Source organism: Cydia fagiglandana, chromosome 3 (assembly GCF_963556715.1).
Source record: "Cydia fagiglandana chromosome 3, ilCydFagi1.1, whole genome shotgun sequence".
Lineage (NCBI taxonomy): Eukaryota > Metazoa > Arthropoda > Insecta > Lepidoptera > Tortricidae > Cydia > Cydia fagiglandana.
This window is the reverse complement of record NC_085934.1, coordinates 11,524,653-11,552,377: the sequence shown is the minus strand read 5'-3', so window position 1 is coordinate 11,552,377 and position 27,725 is coordinate 11,524,653. Positions and strand designations below refer to the sequence as shown.

At 37.4% G+C, this 27,725-nt stretch overlaps 4 protein-coding genes across 4 annotated transcripts in view; 1 reads left to right on the top strand and 3 right to left on the bottom strand.

Moving 5' to 3' along the window:
- The window catches only part of LOC134680080 (negative elongation factor D), a 90,408-nt gene that overhangs the window by 11,972 nt on the left and 50,711 nt on the right, over nucleotides 1-27,725 (bottom strand). The window lies entirely within an intron of this gene.
- LOC134680033 (polyadenylate-binding protein 1) lies at nucleotides 527-6,503 on the bottom strand. The gene is made up of 3 exons (XM_063539015.1): nucleotides 5,998-6,503; nucleotides 4,186-4,970; nucleotides 527-1,909 (listed from the first exon to the last, which is right to left on the bottom strand). Exons 1-3 carry the CDS (start codon nucleotides 6,188-6,190, stop codon nucleotides 1,052-1,054), a joined length of 1,836 nt encoding a protein of 611 aa, XP_063395085.1. The 5' UTR covers nucleotides 6,191-6,503; the 3' UTR covers nucleotides 527-1,051.
- On the top strand, nucleotides 7,511-11,396 carry LOC134680106 (large ribosomal subunit protein eL13). The gene is made up of 5 exons (XM_063539153.1): nucleotides 7,511-7,610; nucleotides 7,744-8,007; nucleotides 8,803-8,952; nucleotides 10,381-10,533; nucleotides 11,258-11,396. Exons 2-5 carry the CDS (start codon nucleotides 7,765-7,767, stop codon nucleotides 11,375-11,377), a joined length of 666 nt encoding a protein of 221 aa, XP_063395223.1. The 5' UTR covers nucleotides 7,511-7,610; nucleotides 7,744-7,764; the 3' UTR covers nucleotides 11,378-11,396.
- LOC134680032 (zinc finger protein on ecdysone puffs-like) lies at nucleotides 18,692-27,586 on the bottom strand. Its single transcript, XM_063539014.1, has 13 exons — nucleotides 27,460-27,586; nucleotides 26,913-27,155; nucleotides 26,387-26,461; nucleotides 25,076-25,410; nucleotides 24,543-24,654; nucleotides 24,233-24,391; nucleotides 23,361-23,690; nucleotides 22,921-23,044; nucleotides 22,366-22,469; nucleotides 21,066-21,252; nucleotides 19,940-20,056; nucleotides 19,635-19,737; nucleotides 18,692-19,310 (listed from the first exon to the last, which is right to left on the bottom strand). The coding sequence occupies exons 1-13, from the start codon at nucleotides 27,463-27,465 to the stop codon at nucleotides 19,196-19,198; spliced, it is 2,010 nt and encodes a 669-aa protein (XP_063395084.1). The 5' UTR covers nucleotides 27,466-27,586; the 3' UTR covers nucleotides 18,692-19,195.

The following is a 27,725-nucleotide window of genomic DNA, read 5'->3' as shown; positions in this document are numbered from 1 at the left end:
CTAAGGCCAGAGTTACACTTGTAAGTTTTACTTACGTAAGTAGGGACACGGCTATACTACAGAATGAGAGATGAATATCGTTATCTCATTCTAACAAATAGCTTTGTCCCTACTTACGTAAGTAAAACTTACAAGTGTAACTCAGGCCTAAGGGTAGATATTGCTAACTTTTATTTACATACTTAAAGACATAAAGTAGTGGTTTTTTTCAGTTGCTACTGGTGACAACTAGGGGGAATTACCCAAATGTTTGAGTGGTAACAACTAGTAATAATAAATGAGCATGAACCACCAGGGACTTGGTTTGGTTGCTGCAGCCATTTGTGGATTCTAGATGTACACTCGCCATCAAATCTAACAGAATGGCCAAGGTGCTCAAATATATGAGCTAAGCAAGTAAGCATGCGCTTGATAGAGGATTTGTTCAGATAATATTTTGGCCACACCTTGGCAGCTTCGATATATCCGATGGCCACTGTTCCACCGTTTGGGGAAACTGGGAGTTTAGGCGCATAAATAAAAAACATTTTTATTATGAATATTCCACAGAATATAATGTAACAAATTACAAAGGAATATTCAATCAGTGACATTGGGGACCAAGTTTACAATCCGAGGTAAATCCAATGTACAACCGATTAAAGAAAGAAAGATAATGCAAGAACAAAAGCCAAAATCCAACTGAGATACATAAAAAAGAAAAGTTGTTATTTCCAATGACAAAAAACTAAAAGCAAACTTCTTAGTCAATGTAAATACATAGTCAAAGAGCCCAGTGGTATAACTTTCAAATATATAGAAACATTGGTAGTTGCGATGTTTTTGTTTGCGGAACTGCACTCCCAACAATCTTAATAAAGTTATATTTTGGAACGGTGCAATCCACTTTTTTATTTTTACAATTTTTATTTTATATATTTTTTTATATGAGCGGGACATGTCTAACAATAGTTGAGTTCAATATTCAAGCTTTAAACAGAACTATGTAGTTGTTTAATATACTATTAAAAGCTGGTCACTTCGTATTTACTTTAGCAATATGTAAATGGTATTACTCCTTCTTGGTGGCTTGCTGCTTAGCCTGGTGAGCCTGCAACACAGCAACAGCCTCATCTACTTTAGCCTTGAGAGATTCTCCATGTTCCAGCATGTGAAGAAGCTCGGAATTGTCAATCTCCAAAAGCATTCCAGTAATCTTGCCAGCCAAATCAGGGTGCATTCTTTGAATCAATGGGAAGAGACGTTCACCCAGCATTTGCTTTTGCTCCTGCAGTGGTGCAGCAGCTAACATTGAGGCTGTCAAAGGTTCCTGCCCCTGGATGTGTACAGCTGGTTGTGGTGCCGGAGGGTTGCGCATGTTTGCAGTGTACTTGTACCCTGCAGGACGTCCACTCTGGGTGACAAGTGGTGCTCTGATAGAAGCAGTGGCAGGGACACCTTGCTGGCCTGTGATTGGCCTTGCTCCAAGAGATGTGCGCAGTGCTGCTTGAGTTGGGCCTCTTGGTGCTGGACGGAATGGCGCCTGCATGTTTGGATAGCCAGAGGCAGCACTCTGTGTGCTCGGTCTAACCGGCGGCTGGGCGGTCCAACGCGGAGAGGGCCTTATCTGTGTCATCTGGGCTGGACCATAGAAACGCTGAGCTGGTGGAATAGTAGGGACAAAGTATCCTCCAGCACCACCTGGTTGGAATATCTGGCCCATCTGCTGCATGCGCATACTAGCCATACGCTGCATGTATTGAGACGTCAGATGAGCCTTACGGTCTTCCTTACGTTGGGCTAAAGCCACATACAATGGCTTAGTTCCAACAATGCGGCCATTCATTTCAGTGACAGCCTTGGTAGCTTCTTCTGGAGATGAGAAACATACAAACCCAAAACCTTTGCTTCGGCCATCTTCCAACATTACCTGTGGATAGCAAAACAAATTGTAGGTTGTAGATAAGGTTGATTTCAAATTGAAGCTTCATGGAAATGTCTTATTCACAACTAGTTGTATAGAGATACTGCAAATTGAAAATTTGAATTCTACCAAATAGCAACATTATATGCAATATATTTTCTATCATATTTTATTATTATTTGTCAGGCAATTGCAATAACGGATGATACCTGTATCCAAAATCATTTTGAATTTTTTCAGTGTTGATTAGAATTAGCATAATTAGTTCGAACATGCTCGCTCTATGTGGGTCGACCCAGCTATTGGTTAAATAATGCAAATAATTTTATTTATTCTTTTAACATAACATTTGATGGCCTCTTAATATACACCTCTATATACACTCCTGCTGAGAATATAGATTTAAATATTGGCTAATGCCATATTTTTATATTGGAACTCGGTGTCTGTAATCTGTCCAGGGATATCATAGCCACTGGAAAAAATTGGCTAATCAAGGCTGAAGACCGAGAAAGGTGGAAAGATATGGAGGAGGCTTATACCTGACAGGGGTCCTTAATATAGTAAAAGAAACAACAATATTAACAGAAAACTTCTAATGAAATACTATTTAAAGAAAAATAAAGGCTTTAATAAAATAAAATCTGTAATCTGTATATGACTCTGAGAGTCTGGCTGTGGTTCTATGCTGGCATTTAGACTTTTACCTAAATTGCATTTTAAGAAGTCATTTCAGTAAGTATTCTATTAAGAAAAAAAACTGTTAATAATTTATTAACCTTTTGGCCGCCGGACCTAGTCCGCAAAGACGCTCACTCACACGCCAGAGCAAATTTTAAGTAAACAACTAATAAAAAGTTTAGGGATTGCAAATAGTGATATCGATATTTACAATTTATGATAAAAATCTTTTTAATTTAGCTTTGTTCTTATCCTGTTTTAATTTAATTCCAAATTGCCAAAATTAAACATATGTTTTACACCCGAAAATGTTTAAAATATAGGGATTTAACATAAAAAACAACCACTAAACAATGTCGATTCAAGACGTGATATCGCCGCACTAGGCTGTACGAGAAGTCTTTTATACAGGACAACGGCGCGCATGGACTGCCCGCAGTGCAGATCGACAAGGACTGTTTCCGCGCGGATCAAGTAATAATAGTCTCTAGGTCAACGGCGTAAGCGCTTGTCGGTACGTAAACTTTATTGGCGTAACGTTAAAGCTGCGCATCATGTGTCGATAAAGTCAATATACCGGAACTGTTTTAGTGAAAATTACACGTGGGTTGAATTTTTAATGAGTGAAGATATTATTCCGGAATTAGAATCTATCATTATAATTTCAGTTTGGTTTACATTAATATAGGTAAACTCTTATCCAAAAAACGTTCAACGACTTGTTATAAAAAAATTACACATTAACTTCAATGTTATAACAAAAAACTAAAGTCTGATAAACAGGTATGTCCCTGTACCACTCTTGTGCGAAGCGGTCGCTGCGGTGTATCCCTTCCCACTAAGCTATAAAATAACATCAGTTATTTTTTTTATTTATCTCTTCTGCAATTCAATAGTCCACAATCTACAAGGGCAAATTTACTTGTCTGACTCTAGTTTATAGAACTAAAGAAGCTGCCTGAACTTTAAATATAGTTATGCCTATCTGACTCTCGTTCTACGTATTCTAGTAAGTAGTTATACCTACTATTCGTTGAAAAAAATTGGCGATTAACAAGTGTTCAAATACTTAGATAAAAACATATTTTTGACTTTATATTTACTTTAAAAATTCCCATATCGAGTTAACATTCCCATCCCTAGCTGTCTTTTATACAAGACAACGGCGACGAGGAACATGAAAATTGTTGAAAATTGGAACAATTTTTTTAAATGCCTTATTATAAAAGAAGGGATTTATATAGCGGCTTAAAAAGCAAATAAATGAAAAAACAAAGACCTTAAATATGAACACGAGTGTAAATGAAATTGCAATTGTTATTATTTTCACATTAACTCAGTGGTTGAATTTGTGTCTTGTATACAAGACGACGGCGCCAGCGTATCGTTCTATCGTTGTCTTCTATACCGGACAACGGCGGTCAAAGGGTTAAAAAAATAAATAGAGAAAGGCTGTGTAACAATCTTGTCACCAATACACTAGTTAGTATTCAGAAGAGTATTTAAATTGTATGTTCAAATCTATTTTGTGGTTTAAGACCCCATTACTACTGACAATAATGTGGACCTTGAAAAGAAGGTTGAGTAGACTGGTGGCTTACCTTAGCTGAGGTGATGGTGCCAAATGGAGCAAACTCTTTACGTAGACGTTCATCATCAATAGTGTCATCCAAATTCTTAACATAGAGGTTTACACCTTGGTAGCGAGTCAATCTTTCAGATTTTAGTTGTTCAAATTTACGTTTCAGTTCTTTTTGACGCTCTGCTTTCTTTTGGGCACGTCCAACATACAAGGGCTTGCCTTCAACCAGTTCTTTACCATTGAGCTCCATGCAAGCCCTCTCAGCAGCATCAGGATCTTCAAAAGCAACAAATCCAAAACCACGGGAACTTCCATCATCTTTATACATTACTTTGTGGCTAGTAATGCGGCCATACTTCTCAAACATATCTTTGAGAAGTTCATCAGCAAAATCTTCTCCAAAGTTTTTCACATATACATTTGTGAACAGTTTAGCCTTCTCTCCGAGTTCCTTTTCACGTTCCTTACGAGGAATGAATCGGCCGACGTAAACCTTCTTTCCATTGAGTAACATACCATTTACTTTCTCAATGGACTTGTTGGCAGCCTCTTCAGTTTCAAAATGAACAAAGCCATAACCCTTGGAAGCGCCAGTTTCATCTTGGGCCACCTTGCAACTCAAAATGTTGCCGAAAGCAGAGAAAGTGTCATACATGGCCTTGTTGTCAATGGTTTTATCAAGGTTTTTAATAAAGACATTGCCGACTCCAGACTTGCGAAGGGAAGGGTCACGCTGGGACCACATAATCCTGATAGGCCTCCCTTTAATCATGTCAAAATTCATGGAGTCCAAGGCTCTTTCAGCTGAAGCAAATAAAAAGTACAAATTATTTATCTTTCATTTATGGGTTCATGGAGAAAAAAAGAAAATGAGAAACTATATTACAATTTCAAATTGTAAAATTAAAAACCTTATTATGCCTACTTATACCATAAAATAAGATGAATGAATCTAATAAGCACCATGTTATGTTAAAATGAGACAAAATAGATAGGATACTGTGTGAATATTTATTAAGCAAAGATACATGCACTAAAAAACATTAGATTTATATTGCAGTCAGACGAGAGAAACTGGTTCTGTTACACATAAATTATGAGCATTTTTACATTCCAGATGTTCTAGATGCATGCACTAATGTACAAGATTTCCTAAATACATCAGTTAAAATTATTGATCACTCATTTGTGGTTATTGCACATAATTAGTATTAGGTAATCATTAAATAGTACTTAATGTATTAACTTATGTATACTAGACAAAATCAACCTAAGCAGCAATATTCTTTGATACATTATGGAGTGGGGAAAGCTAGGTAATTACAATTGAACTCAAGGTGAAATAGTGAGTAGGATTATTGAGTAGCGGTTGTATTATAATGTTTCTCTGGATATCAGTTTAAATCAATTGTTTTCTCAATCACACTGAGGTATTTTGAAATAGATAAGAACATTACCAAATCAATTGAAACTCTTGCAACAGGACGAAGATTACATTCATTGAAGAAACCAGTAATTTCCGGAAATTGAGAATTCATATTACAAGCTAGGAATGTTATTTTTGACACATTAATATGTAGAGAAGTATGAAACTCTTAATAGAACCAACTAGAAAGACGCTTATTGCAAGACTTAAAATAGTTTGGAATTTGTGATTTAGACACATGACTAAGTAATCTCCAATCTGAAGAATTCTTAACCCTGTTTAAAAAAATTAAAACCAAAGTGTGGAAAACAATACTAAAAGTAGACTATCTTTTATCAAACGTTAAGTTTAAGTATAATAAAGATTAAAGTACAACTTAAAATAGGTTATAAAAATGTTACTCACCATCGGCAGGTTGCTGAAAATTTACGTAAGCGTAGCCCAGGGATCTACGAGTAATCATATCACGGCAAACGCGTATAGAGAGAACCGGACCAGCAGTTGAAAATTTTTCAAACAACATGGCTTCGGTAATATCAGAGTGTAAATCCCCGACGTACAATGACGCCATGGGATAATTTGGCGGACCAGGATTCATTTTGAAAATCTTACTGTGACGGTATTATGTCGAACATTAACCGTAATCAAGAGCAACTTCACTTTCTCTTTACGTCGACTATCGCATTCCTTAGACCACGTTGCACGCTTACGTACTCCTAACTAAAATCGAATGATTCTCGTTTAAAATTTTGTTATTTTACTATTTTTTTGGATTTTTGTGATTTTTATGTTTTTTTTTTTATTTTACAAGAATATTTCACGAAATTCTGAGGTTTGTGTGACCTATTCCCGATGGAACACACAACCTCGCGTGAACACACCTTACTCACCAAAGGAAAAGGTGAGGTGACGTTTGTGAAATACAAAATGGCTACCCGTATATGTGGCCAAGCTGCGGTAGCTGGTGGGATATTATTAGGTCTTCTTGCGACAAATTTCACGTAATTATTATTTTGTTTTTAAAGTTAAGAACTATCTAGAAAATAGAAAATTAATTATTGAATTACCGCAGTAGTACGGAAAAGTATCACCATTTGTACTGTAAATAAATAAACATAATATATATATAACAAACTTCGATGAAAAAACAAAATATTAAAGGAAAATAAAGTCTGTCAAACAACTTTGCCAGTAAAAAATGAAAATTTTCTGGTGCGATAACCTTTCGCGCCTACATGTTTTAAATTTGCCACTACTGACGGAAATGGCTTGACAGACTATAATCTGCAACATACTAAAACTATAGCCGGTCAATCACCTTTGTCAGTAGTAAAAGGCGCGAAATTCAAATTTTTATAACCCTTTGCGCCAACATGTTTTAAATTTGCCTTCTTTCTATTGGCTTGACAGACCTTACGGTAGAATTATTTTTTCTATAATTTTTTTTTATGATTTATTTTTTAAATAAATACATTATGACTATACTAGAAAGAAACGCATCGAATGCTTATCGAATGTAGGAATAGCGCTAGCTTTTTTTTAAATTGCCTCGTGCGTTTTTTTTTTTTCATGCCAGTTATTTTTGTTAAGGCTCCGCTGCCACTTATAAACAGCGAGTGAAACACACCTAACTGCAATCGATTGATAAAATGCAGCAAAGTTCAATAAAGCGCATATGGAACTGAGCGGCTACCGCGAAAACCGAAATTCGCAAATTGCGGGGATCTTTCTCTTTTACTCCAATGAAGGCGTAATTAGAGTGACAGAGAAAAATCCCCGCAATTTACGAACTTCGATTTTCGTGGTTATAGCCCTGTATGGAGCTTGAAATAATGTTCACCATCTTTCCCAGATGCAATGAATTCAATATTCAATCACATGTTATTTGTCGCAATGTCTATAGAGCCCTGTAAAGCCCTTTGGTCATAGAGTATAGATTCTGAAATGTCATGTTGATATGACGTTTGTTATTGTGTCATATGTGACAGTCTTTTTCCCCATACTTGTTGTAGCCACCGGTTAGTTTTTAGAAATTAAATCTGTTTTTTTCTTATGTATCACATTATGATTTTACGAAATATTAGTGTTTCTTAGATAATATCTATCTAATAGCCCATCTTCCATAATATTTTACTTTATTATTTATTTTAGGTAAAGTAGTGGTCATCCAAAATGGGTAAGGGAAATAATATGATCCCGAATGGGCACTTCCACAAAGATTGGCAAAGATTTGTGAAGACTTGGTTTAACCAACCCGCTAGGAGACACCGCAGAAAACAAAACAGAATTAAGAAAGCTAAGGCCGTTGCACCAAGACCCGCGGCCGGGCCTCTGCGACCTGTTGTGCGTTGCCCCACTGTTCGCTACCACACTAAGGTCCGCGCTGGCCGCGGCTTCACCCTCCGAGAAATTAGGGTAAGTTCTTTTTCTCATATATTTGTAGAAGAACTATAAACAAAGCAATAAAGTGAATATGCTTGACCTTTCGATTTTAGGTTATTATTTTTTGTTGCATATCTGTATAGTTCGTTTTTTTTAGCATTTAGTACCTATTACTGTTAGTGTAAAATTGTAAATAATAGGTACTGTTTATATAAAATATTGTGATATACAATAAAAACCGCAAAATGTTGGCTAATACATCTGGTTGTTTTGACTTTTTTTTTTGTTTGCTACTTTGAAGTACATAGTAGTGAATTACCTCTGCCAGGTTGGATAATTTGAGTAAAAAGTAACATAATACCAATGTGTTGGAATCTTAAAAACAGCATTACACCTTGTGGTTGAAGCAGGTTTGTAAAAAGTATTCAGTTCTATATCTATACAAAACAGTTCTGATTTCTAAGTAATGTTTTTTTTTAAATTCTTAATCAGATTTTTGTTCAAAATGTTAATAATTTTAAACTAGTAACAATACTTTTTAATAAATATAATAAGTGTTTTAAATTTTAATTTGGCCCACATCTGCCTTTGTACAATGTACAAGTATTCTTCTCCACAAGTATCTCTGTAACATTTTTGTAGTATTCTATTGACTGATTGAATTATATGATCATTAATTATTTTGAATATTCTGAACTAATATTCAAAATAATTTATGATCATAAATTTAATAAGAACTACCCCTTCAAATTTTCTTTAGGACAGATTTACATATTTTTTTAGGTATAACAAGTAGATATTACCTAATTACAAAGTATTTTATTTCAGGCATCTGGTCTGAACCCTGCTTTTGCCAGAACCATTGGTATTGCTGTTGATCCTCGCAGACGCAACAAGTCTGTAGAGTCCCTCCAAATCAATGTGCAGCGACTGAAGGAGTACCGTGCCAGACTTATCCTCTTCCCTAAGGGCAAGAAGGTAATATCTCTAAGCGAGGTTTTCCATCTGTCCAATTTATTGATCCAAAGTCATTGCATCTTACTCTCTCCATTAACACTTTCGCAACCGGGCAAAAAACAGTGCACTACCCCAGAAACCGGTCGTCTATATCTGCATACAAAAGAACCCGCTGGGCGGGTTGTCCGGCATCTGAGCAAACATTACGAGTGCCTACCAGGCGGGTTCTCGGTAGTCAAAGTGTTAAGCAGAATATGACACAAAATACAAATTGGACAGGTAGAATACCACCCTTAGCTGCAAGTTACTTGCATTTCCTTCACATGGTATTGTGTGATTGTGTTTAGTGGCTCTAGAATCCAGTATGTAGTGGCCTGGGAGCCCCAATAGTACAGTCAACTGTAAAAATATGGGTGTAGCCAACTTATTCAAAAATATGTCCCATAGTTCTTAATTCACTGACATAAGGGCTATGGGGACATATTTTTGGGATGATCTGTTTTACAGTTGACTAAAAAATACAGCAATCTTGTGGTGCATGATAAACTTTAATTTCACTGGAATATTCTTTATTCAATTTAGTTTTAACTTCTAGCCGTCAAAACTTGTCAAGACACATGCAATTTTAACTGAAAAACTAAAGATTCAAATTAAAATGAGACCTTTTTATAGCCCTCTGTGTGGCTAGAGGTCAAGTTAGGTTAAGTAATGAAATTTCTTAAAAACTGCTTCCCAAAACAGTAAAACTGCCACATGATTATAGCCTTCATCACCAGTTTCACAGGTGAAACAATGTGTTTTTGAGAGCAATTGCTCAAGTTCTGTTGATATACATATTGTCTTAAAATATATAGTAGAATAAATTATGTTGCATTTTCAAGAACTGACTAGTGAAAAAACAAGAAAAATATTTTTTCACCACACCAGCTCGGAAAGGCTTACTTTGCACTTCAAAAACGAATAGCAAGGTTGCATTTTATTCACATGTGAGGCAAAGTAATCAAATTCCAATTTTTGAGTTGTTTTCTTATGTTTGCTTGTAGAATTGACTTTTAAATGATGATTTTGGATGATGAATATTTAATAACATTCATTTTGATTAGATTTTGTTTGATATTTTACATTTAATAATTGCTTCGGGTTGGTGTGGTGAAAAATTTTGTGTTACACTCGGGGGCAAATTTTGTTTAACCCTCGTGCTTTGAAACCCTCGCAACGCTCAAGATTCCATTTTTCGAATCACTCGCTACGCTCGTGGTTCAATTTTGGAATCTTTCGCTTGCTCGGGTAACAATTAACACGAGCGGTTAAACAACAACTTTGCCCCCTTGTAAAACAAATAACTATTGTTTTTTCGTTAGTGTGAAAATGGAATGCAAATCTTCTCATGTGTGACATCGGAGTCGAAATGATTATGTAACATCCTTTATGTAATGTTATTTTAACCAGGTCCTGAAGGGTGAAGCCAACGAGGAAGAACGCAAGCTGGCGACTCAACTGCGCGGCCCTCTGATGCCAGTACAGCAGCCAGCTCCCAAGTCCGTCGCGCGCGCCATCACCGAGGAAGAGAAGAACTTCAAGGCTTACCAATACCTCCGCGGCGTAAGTATACCACCCTACAATAAATAATCTGTACCACCCTATAACCTTGCGTAAAGTATGCTACAAAGACCCCTTGCGTTGCCTTTGCAAAGGGGCCTTAAAAATCACAATCGACTTTGTTTTATAAGGTGTGGTGATAATGATCATGGAATCTGGTCACAAAATTACCTGAAAATCGGTTGAGAATTGCGACTGTGTTGATAATGATCATGGAATCTGGTCACAAAATTACCTGAGAATCGGTTGAGAATTCTTCTTCTTCTTCTTCCTCGCGTTATCCCGGCATTTCGCCACGGCTCATGAGAGCCTGGGGTCCGCTTGTCAACTAATCCCATGATTTGACGTAGGCAACTAGTTTTTACGAAAGCGACTGCCATCTGACCTTCCAACCCAGAGGGTAAACTAGGCCTTATTGGGACTAGTCCGGATCCTCACGATGTTTTCCTTCACCGAAAAGCGACTGGTAAATATCAAATGATATTTCGTACATAAGTTCCGAAAAACTCATTGGTACGAGCCGGGGTTTGAACCCGCGACCTCCAGATTGCAAGTCGCACGCTCTCACCGCTAGGCCACCAGCGCTTCGACCTGTATATGAGAACATCCGGACATACAAAAGCAGATACCCAAGTCAAAACACAGACCCTCACTGACGCTTCGGTCAGATTTCCACTTTTGTTTCATTCATACTCGGAAAACTGTTATAATGGTATTTATATTTCAGGCTCGCTCTATCGCTGCCCTGGTGGGTATCCGCGCCAAGAGGCTGAAGGACGCTGCTGAAAACCCTGATGACGTGACTAAGGCGCCTACTGCTGTTAAAGATCCTAAGGCAAAGAAGTGATTTAATACATAAAATCTAAACAGATACTTTGTTTCCTTTCTATAGTTTTGTTCCCAATCATTCCTCGGTCCATTTTTAGGGTTCCGTACCCAAAGGGTAAAACGGGACCCTAATACTATGACTCCGCTGTCCGTCTGTCACCAGGCTGTATCTCACGAACCGTGATAGCTAGACAGTTGAAATTTTCACCGATGTATTTCTGTTGCCGCTATAACAAATACTAAAAAGTACGGAACCCTCGGTGGGCGAGTCTGACTCGCACTTGTCCGGTTTTTTCCTTTGCCAATCTCCGTACATATGTCCTGTATGCTCTTTTGCTTTTTAGCCGATCCATTCGGTATCTTGGCTGAATTTGCACGTTATTTGTAATGTCACGTAATGTGCCCGCGCAAGTAGCAAACGAACTATTTGTATTTACAGCTCTTATTTATGGATGAGCGAAATATTTGTTAACCTTCGAGAGGTTATTTCGTGAAACTGTAAACTCAGCCCGGCCCAAAGAGTCCCATAGTGTATATTAGGGGTCTCTATTGTTTCCCAAACAGTTTTAAGCCATAATGTATTGTTTGTCCGAATTTTCGTTAGTCATAATTGGTTTTTCTCAGAAACGCGTAACTTTTCAGGATTGCCATAAAACAAACCTAACCTAACCTATCCTATCTATAGAATAGCCTTACGAAAATCCTGAAAAGTTAACGGTTTCAGTTTTATGACTAACGATAATATGACAAACGTTACATTATGACTTAAAACTTTATGGGAAACAAAGGGACCCCGTATATTAGACCCGGCCATCGGATAACGACCCTTGTAAGAGAAATCGGGCCCCGTTCGCAATTGCCCGGCCTGTGCCTTTGGTACAGTAGTACTATTAGTTATTCTGTGGTTTTTCCTCAATAACTCTGAAAGTACTCATAGGTACTTCTGATTAAAATTTTACTGCTATCGAATGCAGAGTAACGCTACGTCTTACGTAGGCGAACAACGCGCGAACGCGGCGCGGCGCGGCGCGGCGAAATCAATCCTTTGATGCCCATAGAAGTGTCCTACGTAAGCGATCTTGTTGCGAACGCGGTGCGGCGCGATTTGCACGCGAATGTCAGGCGGCGCGGCGCGGCGCGGCGCGGCGGCGGCCGCTTTCGCCGCGCCGCGCCGCGCCGCGTTCGCGCGTTGTTCGCCTACGTAAGACGTAGCGTAAAGGTTCCGTCACACAGGCGCGTTTTATATATGTAAAAGCGGCGTGCCACGCTCACGCGCCTGTGTGACGGAGTCTTAAATGAAAATAAGAGATGTTTTTTTTTCTATCTAGCCAACATCAATTTTTTATGTAAAAATTCAAAATAATAACTGCAAAAGTAGGTTAATATGTGAAAGAGACACGAGATGATTGTTTCGTTCGGTACGGCCGTTTTTCCCTACACCAGGGGTGCGAAACTCCTGAGATCGGTCAAACTCGGCTCCGCTCGGCTCAGCACAAGGGCCCAACCTTTTCTGTTCTCTTTCACGACGCAGCAACTAGTATCATTTCTCTCACCTCGCTCTTTTAAAATGCCGTTTGTCAAAAAAGGACGACCATACTGTTGACAAGGCGGACTTCAAATCAAGTGTTGCCTTTCTTGATGCGCCCACCCTGTGTATGTGTGCGTAAAAGCGTATATGTGTGCTCTTTTAGGGATGTGAAAAGTCGATTTTAATCATGTTATATATCGATAAACGCTACACAGCGGAACGAAATAGCGATTAATTGAAGCTTCAATATCTTCGTTAAACATAAACATTATTGAAATGCTAATGGATAATGAATATATTATAATATAATAATATAATTCAATTATTGCGGAACACCTATTTTAGGAGGTATTTATGTATTTTAATTAAATATCTGAACTTTCCCTTGGTTCCCTGCTGGGGCGTGACTATAAAATTGTGATCTGATAACCACATTAAAGAATAAAAGCGTTTTTGGTCATTTTAGGTATCGTTAAGCCTTTGAAGTAAAATTAAAATTGCAAGAAATGTCGATAGTTTATCGATATGACTTTATCGACATGGCTACAGCAACGTGGGCCTCATTGTTAATCGTACACTAAACAAAAGTGGCAACAGTGACAGCTCGCTGAGACTACGTCTATATATATATTATGTCTATGGCTCAGCATTGCTCCGAGCAATTATTAGGGTTGCCACCACTTGACTTCCTTCTGCGTGCACGACCACAGATAAGATAATCACTTGAATTTTGACAACCCTAAATAGCCGAAAGGGATAGTGTCATATATTAGAAAGGGATAGCATGATTCGACCCTGAACCGCTGTCAAACTTCGGTTTTGTAGGAAGTTTCCTTTCTGTACGGTAGTACTATTATTTATTGTGCCTACACGAACGCGAGGAAAATACTCCTCAAGAGCCCATCAACGAGCACACTAGCGCCACTGCTAAAGAACATAGAGTAACTTATATCTAAAGAATCGTAATTATTCATAGATTATTTAAATTTAAGGGTTGCTACGTACTGTATTTAAGTACCTTTTGAATACATCAAACTATTGTACAGTTGCCTCCAGAAACTCGCGAACTAAATTGACAGGTCAATGTGCACAAATGATAGAGTCTGGCTAACCAAAAATTGTTGACAGATATTTCGTTGTTGTATCACCAATTGTCTATGATTTAAAAAAAGCTAAAAGTCAGTTGTCAATTTATGTCATTCATTCAAATTGTTTGCGGTTTATAATGGGTTTATTTTAAATAATATTAATAATTTCTATCCTGAGTGAGGTTCGCTAACTATTATTTAAGCTCGTAAATAATTACGACAATGTGCGAAGTCGACGTGTAGCGTTGTATAACGAAAAACTGCTATGTTTACAACTCCTAACCAAATGTAAACAAATAAGGAGGTTGGTGCTCTATAAATATTTTGATACTATAAGTACTAGTTCTAACATTTGCGTATTACTTTGAATTAAGTACGTGAATTTATTAATGCCTGAATCTCATAAATATGACAAGTGTACAAAGAAACGGATAAAAGTTCTGAAAAATATCTATAAAATCTAAATATTGGAACGTAAACATTAGGTGTTTGTCGTTGACTGTACTTTAAATAGTGGTAGAAATTATGTGATCTGACTTTGAGTGCACGTAAATGTTTATTTAACTTATTTCCTTAGGTACCTTACTTGTACACAGAATATCATAAATATTGTCGAGTATCAAAACTATAATTCCTGCTACACAAAGTGTGACCAGCCCAAAATTTTTTGAATTTCCCGCCAAAAGTTTAGGTAAAATTTCAGTAGCCAGACTCTACCACAGTTTGGCCAGTGTTGTTCATATCGATATTTTCAAAAAAGTTTGAATTAGAGAATGTCGGTATTTCCAAAATTGTGCAATTTTATAGTACCTAATAGAGACAAGGATATTTAATAAACATATTGTAATTAAATAAATATTTTATTATATTTATTTTGTTTTATTTCACTTACAGCTAGAGTAACAATTAAGTTGTAGGTGATAACATAGAAAAAGTGATTTTGGCTCAAAATACAAAAAAGGCCGGCCCAGACGGGGAAATATTTCGTATAATGTGATTAATTTCTCATTTAATTCGAGTGGTGTGGACGCAAAAATTAAATCGCCTCGGTATCCCTATGGCTTCGATTGTGAAGACCAGTCCCTAAACTGGACGTTTAAGTTGACAATTAGGTCAATATCAAGCAAATCTTGTCAGTAGACAAAGGCGCGAAATTCAAATTTACTTTGAGACGACATCCCATCGCGCCTTCATTTTTCAAATTTGCCGCCTTTTTTACTGACAAGATCTGTTTGACCAAGTATAAATAATTATGGATCAATCTCATCTACCGGCCACATGTATAAAATTAAATCACCAATTTTAGATTTATGGCGACAACCGAGCTCTTGAAATAAAGAACGGCAAGTTGCACACTAACATGACACTGAAATTTGTCAGTTTCTCATCCGCACCTCCTGATTTGATTGGTAACGACACAATCTTACAATCGAATTAACCACTTTTCTCGTCACATTCATATTAATCGAAATCGTTTGTGACCCCTTTATAATTATGACATGGGTAGTAAGTGCAATATTTTACTTATCGATATCATTTTATCGACATATACCCGTGACTATTTTTTCTTTGCTATTCCTGGTATCATTTTATTTGTCAAACTCATGTCAATTTAGTTCGCGAGTTTATGGAGGCGACCTTAGTTTATATTCGTCGGTCTATGAACAAAAACGGCCGTTTTCACTTTGGTCGCATAAATTGACGAATCCAGCAAAACTTAGTTTGATGTAATGATGTATTCAAAACGTACTTATATATAAAATAGAGTACGTAGCGGCCCCCTTTTTTAAATATCTTTCGTTTAATTTAAATAATCACGATGACCTATTTAGCAGAGCCAGTGTTGGGCATTCAAGAATAAAATCATTATTTGAATAAGAATTTCTAAGAATAAAATCACGTTGATTTTATTTCCGTCAAAATTATTCAAATAATTTTGGTCGGGAATAATTCGTGTGAAAAAATTGAATAAGAATAATCTTATTCTTAATCAAATGAATGTAATCATGATTTTATATTCTAAATAATATTCCTGGATTAAAAATCTAGTCTGAGTGCCGTTTAGACGTTACGTATAGATAGAGGTAAGTAATAGTAGTTTTTTCTCTAATTTATACCTATTTTTATGGAATAAAATCTTACAAATTTAATTTACTGTCACATAGTCTTGGTATTGGTACCCGTATTGCTTTTAATGTGATAACTAAATCATCAGGTACAATTCAGCTGATCTGATCGGGTGGTGGATAGCGAAACTCTTGAATAGCTCACTGTACCTAAAATAATGTAACAAATAAAAAAGGTGTTTTTAAAGGTATGATGAGGAGCTTGATGATGCGTATTCTTATTTCTCCCAGCAGGGCACAAATGTGAATAGGCGCTTCATAAAAATCATTCCCATATGCCTCATGTATCGCGGCGGTCACGTGGGGCAGGAACAAATGGGGAATACACTCATGATTTTTTTCTGTTTTCGAATTATGTTTAGTAGTTTCAGGGTCCGAGTTACAAGAGTTAGACCAAGAAAAGTCTGCAGCGATTTTGATAGCCCGTCGCAGTGCAAGTGTTATTTTAAATGTCAAACTTCTATGAAATTATAACGTATAAATAACACTTGCACTGCGTGGGCTATCAAAATCACTGCAGAATTTTCTCGGTCTAACTCTACCGAGACCTATGGTGTTTTTAAAAGTTCTTCTGATATTTAATATTTGCATTTATTATTAGACGGAAATGAACACTAGGTATTAAAATCGTTTGACACACCGCCTGCTGCACGTGTTTTGCATATGCTGACAATTCACCACGCCACGACTTAATCCTATTGTTGTTGCCAATGAGTAATAAATGACGGTCTCAAGTGGAAACAAACACGCCAAATAATATAATACAATTCATGCTGCGACCTGCGACTTTTTGCAAATCTAGCGATAAGCGTAGGACTCTTTTTCTTACCTGCTGTAATTTACTATCTCATTCACTTTCCGTAGGTGTGAAAGAAATAGCATACTTAAGAGCAAGGGTTATAGGTTGGTAGGGATAATATTTAAATTACTAGCAAAAGGCGCATGTGTTTAGCAAGTGCTAACAAAGAGTTCAACAACCACGACTTAAACCTATTGTTATATATACAGGGCGTCCCACGGCGATGCCACATGGAGGGAAAGTACCTTAAATATCATAGATAGCATATTTTGCTGAAAGAAGACTTCATTTTATTTTTAAAACTTAGTTAAATTGCATTCATACTTTTTTAATTTTTTTTGAAAAAAAATGTATGGAAAAAAATTATCGCGTCATTGGAGGAAAAGTACCTCAATTATTGTAAATGAACATCTTACTGAAAGAAGACATTATTTCGATTTAAAAAAACAAGTTGAATTGCATTTTAAATAATTTCATGGTTAAACCGGGAATCGAACCCGCTACACGAGAAAAAGAAATACCTTGTAGCTTTGTCATACCGATGGAAAGGCTTCAATGTGAGAATATTTTTTTTGGTACAAGGTATTTTTTTTTACTCGTGTAGCGGGTTCGATTCCCGGTTTAACCATGAAATTATTTAAAATGCAATTCAACTTGTTTTTTTAAATCGAAATAATGTCTTCTTTCAGTAAGATGTTCATTTACAATAATTAAGGTACACCTCCAATGACGCGATAATTTTTTTCCATACATTTTTTTTCAAAAAAAATTAAAAAAGTATGAATGCAACTTTACTAAGTTTTAAAAATAAAATGAAGTCTTCTTTCAGCAAAATATGCTATCTATGATATTTAAGGTACTTTCCCTCCATGTGGCATCGCCGTGGGACGCCCTGTATATGTTGCCAAATAATACTACATACAATTCATGCTACAAATCTAGCGATAAGTATCGGACTCTTTTTTTATCTGCTGTAATTTACTTTCTCATTCACTTTCCGTAGGTGTGAAAGAGATATTATACGTAAGACCTCAAGGCTTAAGGTTGATAGGAATAATAAACTAAATATGTACTTAATACGCAAAGGAATATACATTGAACCATCATAGAATATCGTAGTTTACTTTCTATGTAGCTTCATTATCAAATTTTCATCAAATGCTCCAAAAAAAATTTACCTTTCTATCAAAATAAAATATTTTTACGCTAAAAAAATCAAATCAATTCGACCATTGAAAAGAGGGGTGAAATTCATTTTATAAACTATAACCAATTGTACTACAAAAGTTAGCTTAATTCAGAATAACATTTTAATTGAATAAAACGTTATTTAAAATAATACTACTACTGGAATAATTATTCCGTGTTTTATTCTTAATTTAAAATAAAAGTGGCATGATTTATTCACTTTAATTTTATTCTAAAATAACGAGTGCAAGAATAATTCTTATTCAAATCGATTGGAATAAGAATAAAATTTCTGTTTTTATTCTTATTCTTATTCAAGTAAATTTTTGCCCAACTCTGAGCAGAGCTGATATTATAGAACATTACAAATCCAAGCGATATTAAATTCTACCAAGCAGTCAACAGGAGAAAACAACTCAATGTACATCAACTTTACTTTCCCACTCTTGTGGATAAAATGCAATTTTTTCATCAGTTTTTCAAGAATAAAAAGAGCCTTCACGAGCTTGTGTGATGAAAATAGACATGTTGATAAATAAAATTCACAATAAGTCTGAAATTCTGAATACATTTATTTCACAATAACATACAATAATCCAGTTACATTAATATAGATATAGGTCTCAAGTTTTTAAAAGTACTTAACTAGGCTACTTTTTTTCAAATAATTTCCATTTGTGTTACCAATATCTTCAGTAATGCATAACGTAAATATATATTTCAATTGTTATTGTTATTAAAATAGTAACAAAATGGAAAATTATTTAAAAAAAAGAATGCCTTACTTGATGTACATTGTACAGTACAATTGATAGACATGTGTAAATAACAAAAAAAAACTAATTCTTTAGTAGGTACTACACTAAAACCTATATTCTAGCTTAGACAATACTAAGAACTAAAATAGTACTTAATTCTAATCAAAGCAGACTGCAATAGCTTTACAGTTAGAAAATTTCTAACTTGAATATATAATACACAGTGCCTTTTAGGGTTCACTGCGGAACAGTAAATGACAAGGGAATTCGGAATGCTTGTCATCTCGTCACTTATAACTAATTGTTTTGAATTCATGTATAGGAGAATAGTTTGTGCAAACAAAATGAAGTTAGGCTGGGGTAGTAACCTCATTATTAGGTTTCTCAAGACTCTCTGCCACAGTGGTCTCTGTTTCTTCGCCATCAGCTTTGCCTTTCTTATCACTCTTCCTGAATTTGTCATACCTGTTTATGAAATAATTTAAAGTCAAAATTAAAATACTTCAATTATGATTATTGAAATTTATAAAATTACAAGGGTTGTCAAAGGTGTTTATAACTAAGGCCAGTTAACAATGTAACAGGTTTTTTTTGTACCACAGACATTCTGGCAGTTATTTCAACAGCTGAAGAAGATAACGCTTAGTAGGAGCCATATATGATGTGAATAGATTGTCAAAATTTAACGGTTCTCTCGCATTTCTATGATAATTTGCCTGTTTCAATTGTGCGGCATTTTATACGTGAAAGCACATTGGTTAAAAGATAATGATTGGAACACTAATCTACCTCCCAAGATCTTCGTCGTCGTCGCTGCCCTCGTTTGTGGGACGCACTTCGCGCAACAAATCACCAATGTCTTTATCCACATCGGCCCACAGTTTGTCTTCTCCTTAAAAAATAAAATAAAAATAAGTGTATTATTTTTCATACCATAAATATATATATAATTATTCGAATAAAATGAAACACCCGAATAAAGTTCGGATAAACTAAAAACTAAGTGAGCGTTCGGACAACCGAGTTTCGGAAAATGAAGGTTCTACCGTAAATACTTGTTTTTAATAAAGGCTTTTAATATTAAGAAATTGTACCTGTAGCATTAACAGAGTCGCCATTTTCAATCTTCTTCTTTTCTTCAGCAGGTTCAGTTTTCTCAATTTTGACTTTCTCAGCAGCATCGTCTTCATTGGCCTCTTTGTTTTCCTCAGCTAATAAAACAGATATCGATTATTCCAACTATATCATTACCTTAGAGCATTTAATTACCGGAGTCGCCATTAAGAGTCTACCTCTCTGCCGAAAAACTTGCACAATTGTGCAAACTTTTGTACAGACTGACAGGGTTATTTGTACATTATGTACAAATCATATAGAATTAGAAATACATTTGAAATCCCTCCCCTTCCGCAAAAATCGGCAGACTGTTTCGTACAGAACAGAAAATGACAGCCATGACGTCTCCAATTACTAAATGCTCTAACACACATTAAAAGCTAGTTAGTGTTAATTAGCTAGTGCGCCAAACAGTAAGTAATAAAATTAAAAACAATAAACCAAAGGCACAAAAAATTGTAACTATGCACTTAGTAATATAAAGCAGAGCTCTCTTTATAGTAAAATAAATATGAAAAATAGCTATGTTACTATTAGTTACAAATTGTTATGCAATAGGCCACTGAAATTAAAAGATTCTATTTAGTTATTCTATTCTATAAAAATTTGAAATGCTTACGCTACCCTTCGATTAGCTATTGCGGCGGTACACCACGTGCCGCAGTTGCAGCCAGTGCGTATGAGCCCTTAGGCAGTTCAGTTCTGGTTGATTGCACTCACCCCGAAGGCCACGGAACGTCGTGAATGCTCAACACTAACATTGAGTAAAACATAGTGTAAGACGGTCAGCGTGGGCGTGAGCGTGCGTGCGTGTCGTGGTCCTCGTGTATAGTCCGTTTTTTTAACATTAGAAAGAAGGTAAGCGATCTTGCCGTGTCTTTTTATTAAAAAGCACTTTTTTAAAATAAATCACAACAAATACGTAACAATTATAATTAATCATATACCACTATTTACATTTTTTTGCTTTCATAAGTAATATAAACTAATTTTTAAAAGCGTCTTTCAGACATTTTCAATAATAATAAGACATGTCAAGATTGTTTACCTTTTCTCTAATGCTAAAAAAACGAACTACAGATAGTAATAGCGTCGAGTAGTTACCTCGCTGCTGGTGCAGCTGGCGGTGGATGCGCTCGGCGTGCTTGCGCAGCGTGCGCGTGTCGCGGTGCTGCACGTAGCGGCCGAGGTGGTTGCGCAGGCGGCAGTGCCGGCGCAGCGTCTCCGCCTCCTCCGCGCCGCCCGGCTCCGTGCGCGGCAGGTACACGCGGCACAGCTCGCACCACCACACCTACGTCAACCCATGTATGTATATTAATAATTATTATATTAGGTGCCTTATAAAGAGGTGCTGTATTTCCACGTAAACGTTTGAAAGAAAGAAATAGTTATTTGTTTTACAAGGGGGCAAAGTTGTTGTTTAACCGCTCGTGCTAATATTGATACCCGAGCAAGCGAAAGATTCCAAAATTGAACCACGAGCGTAGCGAGTGGTTCGAAAAATGGAATCCTGAGCGTTGCGAGGGTTTCAAAGCACGAGGGTTATACAAAATTTTTCACTACATCAATCCGAAGCAAATATTAAATGTAAAATATAAAATAAAATCAAACCAAATCAAATCCAAATGAATGTTATTAAATATAAATCATCCAAAATCGTCATTTAAAACTCAATTCTACAAGCAAACATAAGAATTCGACTCAAAATTTGCATTTCATTATTTTGTCTCACATGTGAATAAAATGCAACTTTGCTATCGGTTTTTGAAGTGGAAAGTAAGCCTTTCCGAGTTGGTGTGGTGAAAATACATTTATTTACGTCATCATAGTTACAAAACCAGTTAAATTAAAAACAATATACCTATAGGTCAGATGGACGTTAAAAAGGATGTTTGGTGTACTGTGTGCGAAGATTGTATGGATTTAAGGCCTGTGCACACCGGCTTGCGTGTTTGTGGCGTGCTCGTGGGGCGTAGTGGTATACGGATCCTTATGATATGAGAGACGGCACACCGCTTGCGTGACGTGTGCGTGTGCGGTTCCAACATTTTAGAGCACGCGCACCGTCACGCACACTCAAGCCGGTGTGCACAGGGCCTTAAGAGCCGGTTGCACCAACAGCAATAAAAGGCCTGTCAATGTAAGAGAGCAGTCCCACGGTCGTCGCAGAGTCAACGCTCCGTCGTTTTAATTTGCAACACAAATACATTACACGCACCAGTGGAGCCTGGCCTCAACTAAGCATGAAACTTCCCGTATAATCAAATTTAGACGGAGACAAACAGTTTTCACGGTTTGGTGCAAACGAGCGAATGCATGATTAGTTTCCATATGTTAGCTAGAAACTTGGTACAGAATTGTAGAATGAAATAAGAGGAACATGAAAATGTTAGTTGATACACACCTCTAACTTCTTAATGTGGTCACTGCCAATGTTAATCTCCACCTTGGGTTTCTTGGGAGCCTCACTATCTTTCTTCTCAGTGCCAGAGTCCTCATCTTCCACCTCTGAGAATGGTTAAAATTAATTAAAACGGAAAATTACACTGACGTAAGTGCTTTTTAGGGTTCCGTACCTCAAAAGGAAAAAACGGAACCCTTATAGGATCACTCGTGCGTCTGTCTGTCTGTCCGTCTGTCAAAGCCTATTTTCTCGGAAACTACTGGACCAATTAAGTTGAAATTTGGTGGACATATTTTTTTTATAATTTTAAAATACATAGGTTCGAAGTTATTTAAGAAAATAGCCAAAAAATTACCATTTCCCCCCTTTATCTCCGAAACTACTGGGTCTAAAATTTTGAAAAAATACTCAATTTACTTCTTTACCTGTAGATGACAGGAAAACCTATTAGAAATGTGCAGTCAAGCGTGACTCGGACTTATGTACGAAACCCTAGAAACGCGAGTCCTACTCGCACTTGGCCGGTTTTTTTAAATATTATGTTAAGATACTAACCATCAACATCACCCACAGAGTCGAGAGTCATAAAGTTATCCAAATCAACATCCATGCCTTCGTCGCCGCTGCCTTCTTGAGCTTCCTTTGGGCTGGCGCGGCGAATAGTTCGGTTCGCCTTTTTCTGTACAATATAACAATATTTATTTATTATTGATATCAGTATGAGAAATTCCAAGTCAAGACGGCACATGCTCAAGAAATGAAACACATACATACATTGAAACTAACTAATTGCAATTTAGTGACCTTTACTACCAGAGTAAAGCTGTAAGGCATGTGACTTCGAAACCAATTGGTTTCTTTGGAGCTTGGGTCGGAACTGCATGAAATAATTATATTTACCAGTTGTACTTAATGAAAATAAAAACAGAATACTAATCATAATAAAGCCCGTCTTTCTTTTGGGTCGGAAGGTCAGATGGATATGGAGGCGTCACCTTGAGATGGTCTAGGGAGCAGATGTGGTGCTCGTAGATCATGGGCGAGCGGAAGGAGAGGCGGCAGACGCGGCAGAAGGGCATGAGGAAGCGCTTCATGGCGCGGTGCGTGTCGCTCTGGTTGTGCGCGAGGCGGGTGGTGCGGTGGTTGAGGCGGCACACGAGGCAGAAGGTGGTGTGCGCGGCCAGGTCGGCGCCGGCCGTGGCCTCCAGCGAGCGCTGTGCCTCGCGCTGCGCCACGCGCATGCGCAGCAGCTGCATCTTGTGGCGCCGAGCCACCGCGCTCATGGCCGCGCGGTGCTTGCTCGACATCAGGTGCTTGGCGTACCCCTATGGAATTACTGCACTTTGTAAAAACTTCATTTTAACTGGCACTGCAACTCCTTAGTTGCATGAAACCTATCAATGTGTAGTGGTCTAATTATTACGAACGTGGACTGAATTAATTTACTGTTACATTTGCAAGATGCTACAGGTTTAAAACTATTTCTAATAGTCTTGTGACTAAAAACTGAAACATATACCAATGCACTTGCCGCGATAGCAGAGGACGCAGGTTTGATTCTAGCCTGGGGCATTGGAGGCCTTGGTCACTTTTCCTTAGTATATATGACATTTATTTCAGTTTGTAATTTATACAGTAGTGTTTCTACTTGAAATAAAAACTTTTTTTTTTCTGAAAATAATTTAATTTGTTCTAATACTTCTAATATGTAGTAGTCTTGTGACTAATTGCTATTGAAGTGTGTATGATCAAGTAATTGCCTTATTATTTTAAGCTACTCCTTAGTGGTTAATTAAATTAAAACACTCAAATCATAAAAACGGACATTTGAGCTGGCCTGACTGTAAAGAATATATAGTGTACTTACACCGAAAGTGGCAGATTTGTCCTTGCAGTGCACACAGAGCAGGTGCACATAGGGCCGCTTGCGCGGCTCCGCCTCGGGCAGGTCGGGCTCCTTGTCCGTGTCCCCGTCGTCGCCCGCCTCGCCCACCTCCCCGTCAGACCCGTCCACGTCGTCTTCTGCCTATAAATTTTATTAAATCAAATACTTAGGTGTATTTCATTAAACCAATTTTCCTATCTAAAGCCATGAACGTGGAGTGCGGTCAAATGAATACTATGCATGTTACAATAAGTAACTATATAGAGTAGCAAGAGTAAGATGTAGCAACTACCTTAGGTGACTTGATCTTGGATTCCTTCTTGTCCTCGATGGCTTCGTCCTTGTCATCAGCATCCCAGTCTTCTTCAGTTGACGAGGCCTCATCTTCCTTAGACTTCACAGAGCTGTTAAAGTGTAATTTGATGTAATAACCATAATCACAAAAGTACTACAAGTATTATTTTATGCATTATATTATTTTATTATGTGTAATTTCTCATACTAAAAGTAGGCTTGTCTTTGCTTTTTATACCAGTATTTTGGAGTTACCTTGATGACATCTTTTTTTGCAGTATCATCTCATACTCTTCTTAGTATATCTAAGTTCTTAATCCTGTAAACCTAGGCATACATCATGGGCCTCATAGATACTATGTTCATTCCCAATCTGTGGAAGGTTTTCTCCAACACATCACATCCATAAATTCACAACGGCCCACGCATCTATCGGGGCATGTCACTGTCAGTTTTTCATCCCAACAAATAATATAAAGATAGTTCGGGTAAACCAAAAATAACGAAAACATAGTCGGGGGATCATATTACCTTCGGCCCTTGATAGATCTGAACGCGCGGGTGTAACCCAGCGGTCTGGTTTCGAATCGCCTATAGGAGGGGCGCGAGCGCGGGGCGCCGCGGTAGGTGGCGCGCGAGCGCAGCGTGCGGCCGCGGAAGGAGCGGCGCGTGGCGCGCATGCGCGGCGCCGAGCGGGTCGGCTCGCGCGGCGGGCCCATCGCGCTCGCCTTGCGGTACTCTCGGCTGGGCGAGCGCCTCCTGTCGTCGCCACTGAACGTGCGCCGTTCGCTGTACATCTCTTGTCTACCGCTGTAAGACCCGCCATAGTGTCCGCCGCCTTCGTGGCTACGTCTATCGCCGGACCCCTGTACACAATTCTCTCTATTTTCGCCACACGTTTTACAAAACCAAATGGTATTAAATTAAGGCACAAGAATGAGATATATGTTTTTATCTTTTGCCATAAAGCATTTCTCCTGTTTTGTTTTCTCTACAGTAAATTTCTGGGAATGAAGCATTGAATGGGTTACCCTGTACGTTGCCACTAGCCCGTGGAGTGTTTGGCGGCTCATGGTGTCGACTGTCAGCGCTCGACGGGCTAGCTTGCACCTCGAATATCAGTGTCATTGGACTTGTATTGCTCTATATTGCAAAACGGAATAAGTGGTGTATTTTTCCATCCCTTCAAATCATGGGTAGATGTTTGACAGCAAGATAGGCAGATTTGGAAGATGTGACCACAAAATGGTTCAATTGTTGAAATAAGTAAATTTCCTGCATCATTTGCTGGTTAAGCTCAAACTGACAACAGCATTCTCAAATGTGCTGAAATATTGTACATTTTAATTGGATTGTGTTGAAGATATTGCCTATAGCATGTGTAACAATCCTCATCAGTTCATTCTCTTACAAGTGGGTAAATAATTTGTCAACACTATATCTCCTTCAGTAATTTTTGACATTCTCATCTGCTTATTCTGTAATTGTATGCAATTGTTAGATTATATCCAAGTAAAAACTGTCTAGAGTAAATTACTAGGCAAAAATCAAGCCAATATCACAATCGGAAGCCAATATCACTTTCTGACTTCATTCATGGCTTAGTGCTAATATTGATTAGCACTAACATATTGATGTTAACATCATACTATAATGCATCAGATACTCAATTTCATTGTATTCTCTATTGCCTGAAACTCTTATCAAATTCTCCATTATAGTTTGACATCCATGGTTTAAACAGTTTGGTCTGCTCCTCATTCATATATTCTTTATTTAAGTCATCAATATAAGATTGCTACCTTTTCATATCAATGTTTATTAACTATAATGTATACAAACCTCCATTCTTATCCTTTTCCGTTCAGGTGATCCAGATCGGCCACCATAATCCCGATTGGAATAACCAGTTGACTCCTGTGAATAATGTTTAAGAGTAAGGGTGCTGCTGTGAGCCGTACTAGGAAGAAGTTAAAAATATCACAATGTAAATATTTATCTTCAGCCACCAACAACAAATATATAATTATTTTAAAGAGAACCCGGTAAAATAAACTATTTCTTTATGTTTGTCTAGAGCAGTGGTTCGCGAAGCGTCTGCCAGCCTTAAAACAATACAGTGAAAGATTATGTTTGTACTAAGGGGGTCGGGTCATGAAAAAGTTTGAAAAACATTGGTCTAGAATGAAAATAAACATCAAACTTATACAATGGAATCCTCTGTGGCATTTGGATTCTTGGCACTCTTAAAGGATCCAAATGCTGTTTGTGGATTTGACCTTATGACTCATATATTGATAAGTAGGCTTAATGTAATCAAAATCATAAAGCAAGTTCAACTGTATACAACTGACAATAAAGAACTTACAGATCTATAAGACTTTTTATAGGAATCTTCAATCCTATCCCTGCTTGGGGCGTATCTATTGCCACCGCTGCTGCTGTATCGGGACTCATTATTATAGGAGTAGCTGCCGCCACGTCCGCCGCGGCTCTCGTACGAGCCCCGGCCACCACTGCCGCGGTAAGAGCCACGGTATCCGCTGTTCGCTCGGCCACTGTAGCTGCCCCGCCCACTGTATCCACCGTATCCGCGACCTCGAGATGACATCTGCCCAATAATAAATAACTACTTTATAATTATAACATTAGAAGGTGACACGTTTTCTGTCTACTATAATATGTAAGGTAACAGACGGAATACACAGTTACATTAATTAATTGATACATTTAAGACAATTACTTGAATATTAAGGACTAGTAAGTCGTAGTTTAATACTTGTTTATTATAAAAGGGGAGACATGAAGAAAGCATTTACTTTCCAGAGGTATGGATATAAAATGGCGTCAAGCAAGAAGAGTCTAACGTGTGGATAGGGAAAGATATGTTAGGACAAATGTTTTAACATACATACATTCATAAAAAACTTTTGAACGAATCCCAAATCTTCAAAATTAAACTTGCTATCACAGTTTTGTAACACAAAATTTAATGGTTAACTTGGGGAAAAATCGCCATCACCGGGCCGGCGTCTTTTTTTCCGTCACGTCATTCAGTGTTGCCAGTGCCAGAAATTGCTTGCGATTGCGCTATCTACATTCGCTACATTGCGGCATTACTAAAGTACATCACACACGAGCAGATTTTTTCAATTATCGTAGGGTGTATAGAGCAAGTATA